Source organism: Bidens hawaiensis, unplaced genomic scaffold (genome assembly GCF_021521415.1).
Source record: "Bidens hawaiensis isolate Kalapana, Puna unplaced genomic scaffold, B.hawaiensis_p1.1 tig00017563_1, whole genome shotgun sequence".
Lineage (NCBI taxonomy): Eukaryota > Viridiplantae > Streptophyta > Magnoliopsida > Asterales > Asteraceae > Bidens > Bidens hawaiensis.
The window spans coordinates 290,920-301,940 of record NW_027492653.1 but is presented as its reverse complement, the minus strand read 5'-3'; the positions used below and the strand labels follow the sequence as shown (position 1 = coordinate 301,940).

Here is an 11,021-nt window from a genome sequence, read left to right as displayed (position 1 = left end):
CCAAGTTTGACATATTTAAGATAGTGGCATTTTCAGAAATGTGTCCGAATGATTTTAGTAATGAAGAAAGATGGTGTATTTCGGGTGATCATATGACATTTTATCACACTTTAAAGGAAGATAAATTTTCGAAACTGGGCGAATTTGTGACCTTGCTCGTGTAATGGTGGAAACCGGAAAGCACATCACATTTTCTTTTATTTATCAAATATTGAAGCTAGCGCTGATTTTACTGATTGCAACCGCAACCGTTGAAATATGTTTTTTTTAAATGAAACTTATCATTACAGGTTTGCGTAAGCGAATTGGTGATGAGTATTTGAACAATGCTTTTATGCAGTCGAAAGAGAAACGTTCGATAAAATAAAAGAACATGGTGTAATGTCTCGATTTCAAGCTTTCAAAAAACCGAATAAGAGAAATTTGTCTATGTATTATGTTTCTATTTTTGTTTCGTTTACATTGTAAAAATAAGGTTTCAAGCTTTCATAAACAAAATATGGTGAAAAAAAAGTTTTTTGAACGTTACCTTTGAGATTTTTTTCTAGATCCGCCACTTTTGTAATTGTTTTTGAGTTTAATGAAAATTCCAACAATAACGATTAAAAAAAAACATCTAAAAAAAAAAATAAAAGTGGTAGTTTCTTTCTCAACATTCTAACAATAATAAAATTAATATAAATAAATTAACAATAATATTTGCATTTAATTTTCCCTCCCTATATAAACTCCAACTCGAACGCACATCTCAAACTCGAAACCTCCAACTTCTAATAATCTCATCACATACCATCCCATCTGTCTTCTACCCCTTCTTGTTTTTCTTCTTCATCATCTTCTTCATATGAGTCTATGATGGAAGAAAACATCAAACGCGCAGAAGAAATGATCCACAAATGGCAAATCGACGACCGTTCTCGTTCCAAATTCATCTCCATCTTTCATGAAAACAACAAAGAAGCCACAATTTTCTTCACTTGCATCAAAGACATGCACAAAGCCATGCATTTCCTAGCATCAAATGACCTAAAATCGTCGAAGCTCTCGGTCGCTCAGCGATTGATGAAAATCGCAATGAAACGACTAGAGAAAGAGTTTCATTTCATCTTATCAGATAACCAAGAATACTCGAAAGAAGATATGAAACTACATATCTCACCAATTGTGATTTCAAATCTCCGGTTGATTGCTGATACAATGATCAGTTCTGGCTACGGAAAGGAATGCATCGCAGTGTACAAAATCGTACGAAAATCAACAATCGATGAAGCCCTGTTTCATCTAGGAATCCAGCATTACAACCGTTCTAACTTCAAGAAGACTATAAACGCACCAAATTTCGACAAACACGTCAAAATCTGGTTGCGTGCTGTTGAAATCGCGGTGAAAACACTCTTCCACAAGGAAAAGCTTCTCTGCGATAACGTGTTTAGCGCAAATGGAGAAATTGGGAATTTGTGTTTTATGCGTTCGACGAAAGAAGCAGCAGTAAATCTGTTCACGTTCCCTGAACTCGTCGCAACAAGATGGAACGTATTTAAATCCGAGACTATTTTCGTCATAATGGATTTATACAATTCGATCTCATATCTCTGGCCGGAGATCGAGTCACTCTTCTCAAACGAGTTAATATCTCCAGTGAAAAATCAAGCTCTATTATGCCTTCACAAGCTCAGTGACTCGGTAAGAACGTTTCTCAGCGAGCTGGAATCGTCGATACAAAAGAATTCAAGTAAGCTTACGGTCTCTGGTGGTGGAATCCATCCTTTAAATAATTCAGTCATGACGTACTTATCGTGTCTGTCTGATTATGATCTCGCGTTAAATGAAGTGCTTGTTGATAAGTTGCCATTCAAGGAAGACTCATTTCTTAAATCCTACTTATTGAACACTAAAGAAACATCGCCTCGGGCGGTTTCTGTCAATTTTGCTTGGATCATTCTTGTTCTTCTTTGCAAGCTTGATGGAAAAGCCAAGTTTCACGAATACGCAGCATTGTCGTATTTATTTCTGGTGAATAATCTCAATTTCATTATCGAAAAGGTTCGAGCAACGAATTTGAAGTTTATTCTTGGAGAAGAATGGGTAGTGAACCATGAGGAGAAGTTGAAGCAGTACGTGTCAAGCTACAAATTGTTATCTTGGAGTAAGGTGGTTTCGTGTTTGCCGGAGAGTTGTTCTTTGATGCCTCCTGAGAAGGTGAAGGCTTGTTTTAGGAAGTTGTATTTTATGTTTGAGGAAGTGTACGGGAGGCAAATGGAGTGGATTGTGGTGGATGAGAAGATGAGAGTTAAGATGAAGGCTTCGATTGCGAGAAAACTGGTTCCGGCGTATGAGGAGTTTTATATGAAGCATTTGGTGATGTTAAGTGGAGATGAGAGGTGTTTGAAGATGTTGGTGAGACTTTCGCCGGAGAATATGGCGAAATACTTGTCGGAGATGTTTCTGGGGACGTCGACGGGTTTAAAAAGCTCATGGTCCTCTGATTCATCATTGGCATAATCCAAATTCGATTCGATTGACATCTCTAACTCAAAAAGCAATAACATCTTGACGTGCTTTTACAAGTGTTTAACATTAGACTAAGTATATATAGACAATAAGCTATATAAGTGAAGAATTACACTTATATAGTTATATTCATGCAAATACATAATCCATTGTGGTAGTATCACTCGTGTATCCACTTTTAACTCGCGTATAAGTAGCAAAGGTAAGATTGAGTGGCGGAGTTCAAGCGTCCGCTTTCGCGTATAGGCGAATGACAATACAATACTTGGGTTTGCTATTTAAGATGTAAAGTCTAGACAATGTTATGAAATTCGTGACTTGGGTAATCGGTATTTTTGGTCTGGCATACGTTGTCGAGTTTGAATTTGATCATCCCGTGTATGGAACGAAATTATAGCTTTGTTTCTTTATTCCAAATGTTCATTTTAAGCTTCTCCTTTTAACATAAATATAACCTATTCAATGCATCTATAATTTAGCTATGAATTCATCAAAGAGCAACTCATAAACTATTAACCATATATAGTAAAACATATATTATATGTCTTCATGAGTAAATCATTTTTTTTCTTGCATCAACTTTATACAAAGAGCTAATTTGGTGAAGAGATGACACCAACAACTATAAGTTATTAAACCCATATTAGTTTTATTGTTATAATGAACTTTATTTGGGCTGAAAACAACCCATTATTTGAAACTCATAGCCCATGAGAAAGAGTTCAGTTCTGGATTAAACAGAAACAAGGTCGCAATTCGCAGGTATTTTGAAGGGGGTTCCATCAGTCCATTGTGTAATGATGTGGGCAGCCACAACAGTGGCAGACCTAGAAAATTTTCTTTACTCACAGGGATCGGTCTGAATTTTTTAAGTATAACAGTACTTAAATAAAAATTTCACAGGAGATATTCCAACCCCGTACCACAAGGGTAGTTCCACCCCCGAGCCACCGATCTTTAAGTCAGCCTAGTTTATATTCTAGCGATCACAACCAAGACTCTTTGTTTGATTGCCTTTTTATTATAACACCTTTGCTTTCCATGGTTTATTTGAACTTTGAACTTTAGACAGTTATGCTATTTAACAAGTAAATGTGTATGATTGAAATTTTTTATAGCCCGGTTCCTCTTCAGAGAGACCTGGATAGTGATTGAATGTTTTAAGTCGTTGTAGATTGTTATCCAATACTCGAATCACTATGTTGTCTTATGGCCTATGTGTGCTTCATTAATATGAAATGTGTACGAGTTAGTGACATTACAAGTTTTATCATTGATTGATTACACAAGAAGTTGGAAGTGATTGCATGCTTCTTATCTTGTGTTTTTTTTTTTTTGCATTGTGTTTCTTAATTAGATTGCAAACGGAATACCCAATAAGCCTGAAAAGGAGGTGATCCAGCCGCACCTTCCAGTATGGCTTTACGACTTCACTCCGGTCACTAGCTCTGCCATCTCCTTTAGTCTAAATTAGTTTAACTAAAACTTCGAATAATAGCCATCATAATTACTTGCATATTACACCACCACCAAGAATACCTTTATCAAACATTCACCAGGTTCTCAAAAAGATCAAAATGTTGTTTTGACTAAAACTTTATTAAATTTGCTGAATTTTTCTAGCTCATTCATATCATGTATCAACAAAAATTATTAACCACACTTGCAAAAACACATTAGAACTGATTTTATACAAAAATCATGATTCATGAAGCAGCAACGCCAGCATTACCTTGTTCAGGTGGTCTTGAAACAGATTGCCAACCGGCAAAGGTTTGGAGAGTATGTTTTAATGAATCCGAAGCAGGTTGCGTTGTCCACTTTGGATAAAACTCAGAAGGATGAAACATGTGTTCTCCAATGGCTTCTTTCGATGGGCACGGTTCAGCTCCATTTACGAGCAAGTCCCCTTCTGATGTTATCAAACCGGATCTCGCTTCCTCCTTATCCGCTGCCTAAACAAGTCAGTCGTTAAATCCGAAAGAAACTTGATAAATAACTAAAACAGATGAAGTTACCTTTTCGGAATAAAATTCGAAGGCTTTTTTCTTGTCACCGGCTTCATAGATGTTGCATTGAGAGTACATCTGAAACAAAAATGAGAATATATTGAAGACATATTGTTTCTTATTAGGCAAGTAAACGAATCGAACGTTCGGTGAACTATTCGTGTACCGTTCGACGGGAAGTTCGTTTATTTAATAAACGAACGAACATGAACAAAAAAATTGTGTTCGTTTAATTAAACGAACGAACATGAACACATGTTCCGTTCGTTCATTTATGTTCATGAACATTCATTTATGTTCGTTTATTTATGTTCATTTATGTCTGTTTATTTATGTTCGTTTATGTATTAATAGAAAATAATTAAATATTATCTGGAGGTCATCTGCTTAAAGGCTTTATATTTGTTAATTTGTGTTCATTTAAGTTCGTTTATGTTTGTTTGTGTTCATTTACATTTGTTCATATATGTCAGTTTATCTTTGCTGAGTTATGTTCGTTTAGATTTAAAAAAACGAACATAAACGAACACAAATGTCCATTTTTAAATAAACAAACATGAACACAAATATTTGTTCGATTAAGTGTCCGTATTCTTTTAATGTTAAATGAACAAACACGAGCATGCCCTTATTCATGTTCATTCGATTCATTTATAGGCATTCACTATTCACATTGATGAATACACCGGTCTCAATCTCTAGGCCCTGCCGATTTTATGTGTTCATTTGTGTTCGTGAACACATTAATTTCCTTAATGAACGAACACGAACATAAAATCTCGTTTGGTAAGTGTTTGTGAGCCGTTCGTGAACACATTATTTTCTTAACGAACGAACAAGAACAAGGCCTTGTTCGTATTCGTTCGGTTCGTTTACAGCCCTATTTGTTATAGTATCAAAGGAACATTTACCTGTGCTTCAACACTAGCACAAATAGCATACACTCCCCAGTTTCTGGTGTAATTGTTATAAAGATGAACTTTCCCAAATCGAAGACGCGGATGCCTTTGGCGGGTCCCATCAAAAAAACAATGGTGAATTGTCACTCTAATGCATCTATTGTCGATATGAGTCGGATCAGCTCCAATTAGCATTGTCTTATCATGCTCCGAAAAATAACATCTGCAAGGAAGAAATATTACAAATACAACAATATTTCATCAAAAAGCTCATAAAGATACACAAGCTGACCTAGAAATTGTAATATCAGTGCTTTGTCTAGTAATATCGATAAGTCCATCGTCATAATCACGAAGGCTGCATCGATCGATCCAAATGTTTTTCGAACATGGTTTAATTTGAATACCATCAACATCAGGTCCTCTACCGCCTTCAAACTCCAAATTGCATATGATTATATTTTCACACTCCTTTAACCGCAAACCTTTTCCAGTCAGCTTTATATGCCGGCCACGGCCATCAATAGTTTTATGTGATGAAACATTCAAATAGGATGATAGTTCAATTGTGCCTGATACTTCAAAGACTATCCATAATGGTTCTTTCATACGGCAGGCTTCACGAAGTGATCCTGGCCCATCGTCTACAAAACATCGATACAACATACAATCAACGATATCATTACAACAAAACGAAATTCATATTCATCAATAAAACGCAAAGTTTGATTATTATCAAGCTCAACAAGTTGATTGTTACATTATTATAGATATAAAAGCTTGGCATGCAATATATAGACCACCACCACTTGCTCACTTGAATTCAAACTATATAATTTAGACAAAAGCAAATACGGCTTAAGCCAGCGATACGGAGCTGATCCAAGAATTGACATATTTAGAGCAACCGGATAAAAGCAAGTGGGCTAGAGCCTAGAAAAGACCCAACTTAAAACGAAAATAACTTTTGACCGTGTTATGTATTTAACAATGTTTATTAAAGTACATTATATTTCAATGTTACTCCAACTAGTCCCATGCATACATCAAAATTTCTTTTACCAAGTCTTGTTTGGCAACATTTAATAACTTTTTGTTAAAGTGCTTCAAAGGTTTGCTTATTCAGTCATTGCTGTCATTATTACTGAAATTGAAGTGTACAAGATTCTCTTCTTTTCTCATTAATATTATAGCTATTTAAAACATCTAGCTATATATCCAACCATGGCCCTTAATTCAATTGATGTTGGAAAGTATTGAGTTTGACATAATATAAATTCATAGTGAAGCTCTTCCTAGAAAAGGCTTTTGATATATCAACACATAATTTTTTTTTAACGATTGACATTTTGTGTTTATGTCACCGCACTCTCTAAATCAGAGAGTCCTGTTGTTTCACTATGGTCAAACTATATTGTTTTAACTTTTAACCAGGCTCGCACTGCCTTCAGAGTTTGGCTAGGGCGTTTCCCCAGAAATCATACCGTCGTCTGCCACTTGGCAACCGTTGTACCGCCACAAGAGCATATATAATTCTCTGGCGTAACACACAGTGGGAACTGACAACCTCACAAGGTCAAGTGCAGATCGTACTTGGGTTTCCATTAGAGAACCCAAACTTTCCTATCACTAAGGCACAAGTGGTGGATTAGATCAACACATAATAATAATAATAATAATAATAATAATAATAATAAATTTTATGTTAATCTAAAAGGTGCATGCCGTAAAAATGTGAAAAAATGAATTACCGGCCAAAGAGGTGACGTAATGTAGAGGGGCATGGGCCCCACCACCGAGTGCTAAACGGCCAAAACCCTCGGCCTCACCGGCCATGGCTCTCAAGGTAAAATCAACGTCAGCGTATGGTAACGTTATTCCCATGCTTATAAATTCTTCTACGTGGTCCAAATAGTCCGATCGCAATCGGAGGATGCAAGGGAATGATCGTCGCCGGCGACAAAACAGGGAGAATGTTTCTTGTTTAATTTCACCTACTTTGGCAATTATTTCAAGAGTAATATTTATTATAAAAAATATGCTACATTCATGTTAAAGAGAACCTCAACAAAAATTCAAGAAAATAATAAAAAAATTCTTAACTTAAAATATAATAAAAAATAAAAGAATTAAAAAAAAACTAAAAATGTTCCCCCCATCATTCCCGTTCCATAAAGAACGCTTAAAAGAGTCAATGTTAGAAAAAAGACAAAATGCGAAAATAAACAAAAAGCACAATAATAAATAAAAAAGACACAATAGATAGCAAAATATAACATAATGTTGAGTAATATAACACAATTTCGAACAAAATATAACACAATGTTGAGTAATATAACACAATATCGAGAAAAAAAGACACAATCAATGATGAAAAGAAACAAAAAAAACACAATTAATGACGAAAAGACACATGATCTTTTTTTCCTTAACATTGTTTTTTTTAGAACGAGGAAGACGGTGGAAACATTTTTGTGTTCTTATATATATATATATTTTGCTTTTTTATTAAATTTTGAGTTATGATTTTTTATTAATTTTTCATCATTTTCTTTGAGGGATTTTTTGTGGCTACATATCCTTATCATCATTCTTTTAGGAAGACTAACATATACAAGGGTGTCTTCGAGAATCATGAAAATTATTTGCCTGAAGACGAAAAAAATTTGGACCTTGAATTAATTGAGTAATTGGGTTTAAACATTAAAAAAGTAAATATTTTTTTAAAAAGTATATATATGATTTTTATTAAAAAGAAAAAATCTGGGCCTATTAGGGTGATGGGCCGGGGTCGGTCGACCACCCGGCTTTGCCTCATAGCCGGCCTTGTATATTTATATATATATATACATACATATAATATTATATATTATTTGAATTGGACCAGTTGCATATCGACTGGAATTACCTGAGGAAACGAAAGGCATACATAACGTGTTTCATGTATCAATTTTACGTAAGTGTTTAGTCGATGAAACTCTTGCTATGCCATTAAAGGATGTTGAGGTCAACGAAAAGCCTAAGTTTGTGAAACAACCAATTGAAACTGAAGATAGCATGATTAAGTTTCTCAAACGCAAACGACTCAAGTTAGTGAAAGTTCGTTGGAACTCCAGGCGTGAACCTGAATATACGTGGGAACTCGAGTCGGAAACGAAAAGAAAATACCCACATCTATTTCAATAAATCTCGAGAATGAGATTATTCAAAAGGTGGGGAGGACGTAACACCTTGAAAAATTCAATATAAGTTTTAGCCAAAATTGCCCATATTCAAAAGTTCAGGGACTTAAAATAAAATTTTTGATTTTTCATTTCTTCGCGCTACACGAAGTATCGACTATGTTTCCCTTTGCGCGATGCGAAGTAATCAGCACAGAACCCAAGACAAGGCCTGTTCGCGCTACGCGAAGTAGTCTTCACGCTAAGCAAAACCTCATTAAGTAATCGGATATACGTGTCCAACCACGTGTCAACACGTGGCATGATTGTACAGGCCACGTATCAAGAGGTGGCAGGTTGCTGCTTCTCGCGACGTAACGGCTACAAACTGTGTCCTTCGAGTGATGCGAAGAAGCCAAATTTTGGCTATAAAAGGGGAGTGACGGGTTTGAGCCATTTCATCCCAAATTTAACCTTCTAATACACACACTTACCCTAGGGAAGCGTGCCCGATCTCTGTGACGTGCCGATACCCTGTTTTCTCGAAGTTCGTGCAAGAAACGAAGGCCCGACACTTTGTTGATCAGTTAAGCGAGCTAGAAACGAGACTCTGCCAATCAAGCTATCAACTCTTTTCTTACTAATAGCATTCTCGAGTTTCCGCTAAGGTAGGATCTACGTTTAAGTTATTTCAAGTATGTTAAGAATAACATAGACTCAGTCAAGACTATGGCCTTTTAACCTTGAAAAGATTTTTAAAGCAATCACAAAGATTTTCAATAAATGTTACTTTTATAAGAAGTAATGGTACACAAAATTATATTTTTGACGGGCATGTAGTAACTGGAAGGGGGACATCACTAGTAGTGAGTTTCTTGCCTAAGGAAAGTAATTCGTACAAATCCCAATCAACCGCGAGACCCGTTTACTTACCTGGAGAAACTCACCAACGTGTTAGAACTTATTAGGCCAAAGCATGCTATATCAAACGTCACACAAATACAAACATTCACAAACCTAAGCAAGGTTAAAACCAGACTAAAGGTCTGCAGTCTAATCAAGAAATAGCATCAAGGTAATCATACAACCTATTTATTTACAGGCAACATCGTTTACATTCAAATCAAGAAGGTTTATTAGCAAACACACGACGGTACAGGTGAATACGTTAAACCTTTACAAACAGTCAAAAACAGATCTATACTCTATAAGATAAACGAGTTATTTGTCTTAGAGAGTCAGTCAAACGTTTACATGAGATTACGTGATCTCTAAAACGTTGTAATACAAATTAGAGAATAAAAGCAACTTAGACCGAATATACATGTGCATGGATCCAAACATAACTGTCTAGCCTAACATTCGAAGGCTACGTGGCCGCGGGTTAACAGTCATAACTAGTTCTCTGGTATGGGCTACGTGGTTGGGAGAAACTTGTGTGTGTGTAGGGCAGTGTTACAAATACTGGGAATAGAAATATTTTAGCTGAGCTTGTCAAGAAAACTATATTTGTATTATGATTGTTACTTGAATACTTTTATAGTCAAACGTTTCACCAGCACATAGCTGACGTATTTTATTTCCCACTTTGCAGGTAACTAAGATCAAGTAGCATGAGCAAGGGTTAGGGTCATCAAAGGGATAGAAGCTTGCATTATAAGATGGCTAGATTTTGATTATAAATCCTTGTAATATAAAACAATATTTTATAAACGAATACTTGGGTATTTAATTTCCAAATAAATTTTCAATGTAAATTAATATTATAATAACTTAAAGTCTTTCGGTAAAATTAACCCATAAACTCTGATATATTTACAAAACAGGTACCAACGGAGAGTCACATTCTTTAGCCCTGGGTTGGGGTGTGACAGTGTTATCATGTTATTTGTGCTTAATTCAATGGTTTATACCTGGGTTGTCGAATTGTCGTTGCTGTTTAGATTGAAGCTACGGGACTGCATGTTTCATTGATTCGTCTGTTATTATGTAGTTGTTTTTCAGTAATGGTTTTCTAACACAGAATATATAATTAGGCAAAATCTTGTCCCTGTTTGCGGATGCAACCTCATGAACTGTTGGGCGATTATATCAACATCGTAACGTGTTTTCTTCATCTTTTGTTGCCATAAATGGCTGAGATATAATAACTACTACATAAAATCGAGTTGAAAGTAGTTATCTTGTGGGATTGTTTCTAGTACAGTGACATGTGGATTGTTTTCAGAAAATTGATCATGGATATTGGCAGCCTCAAGAAAGGATCTACAAAATAAATAAATAAATAAACATCATTATTAAATTCAACACAAATTCATATAACTTAAGGCATGTAGTAATAAAAGAGGAAAATTCCAAAAATAAGCATTTATGAAAACAAATTTCTAGTTTTAGATATTATTTGTAAAAAATTCTAAAAATAGATATTATAAACTAGTCGT

At 35.3% G+C, this 11,021-nt stretch overlaps 1 protein-coding gene and 1 pseudogene across 1 annotated transcript; one reads left to right on the top strand and one right to left on the bottom strand.

Moving 5' to 3' along the window:
* Positions 1 to 798: 798 nt before the first annotated feature.
* Positions 799 to 2,502, top strand: LOC143554155 (exocyst complex component EXO70H1 pseudogene; annotated as a pseudogene).
* A 1,715-nt stretch (positions 2,503 to 4,217) lies between these two features.
* Positions 4,218 to 7,303, bottom strand: LOC143554154 (putative pectate lyase 21). The gene is made up of 5 exons (XM_077043998.1): positions 7,171 to 7,303; positions 5,712 to 6,063; positions 5,432 to 5,642; positions 4,530 to 4,598; positions 4,218 to 4,466 (listed from the first exon to the last, which is right to left on the bottom strand). The coding sequence occupies exons 1-5, from the start codon at positions 7,301 to 7,303 to the stop codon at positions 4,218 to 4,220; spliced, it is 1,014 nt and encodes a 337-aa protein (XP_076900113.1).
* Between the last annotated feature and the right edge of the window lie 3,718 nt (positions 7,304 to 11,021).

What these genes read in the sequence shown, in the direction of transcription:
- LOC143554154 (XM_077043998.1), bottom strand. Translation starts at nt 7,303, where the DNA reads ATGGGAATAACGTTACCATACGCTGACGTTGATTTTACCTTGAGAGCC. An exon ending in ACTGATATTACAATTTCTAG is followed by an intron (nt 5,643 to 5,711) that starts GTCAGCTTGTGT and finishes TCTTCCTTGCAG; the next exon opens with ATGTTATTTTTCGGAGCATG. An exon ending in TCGAATTTTATTCCGAAAAG is followed by an intron (nt 4,467 to 4,529) that starts GTAACTTCATCT and finishes TGACTTGTTTAG; the next exon opens with GCAGCGGATAAGGAGGAAGC.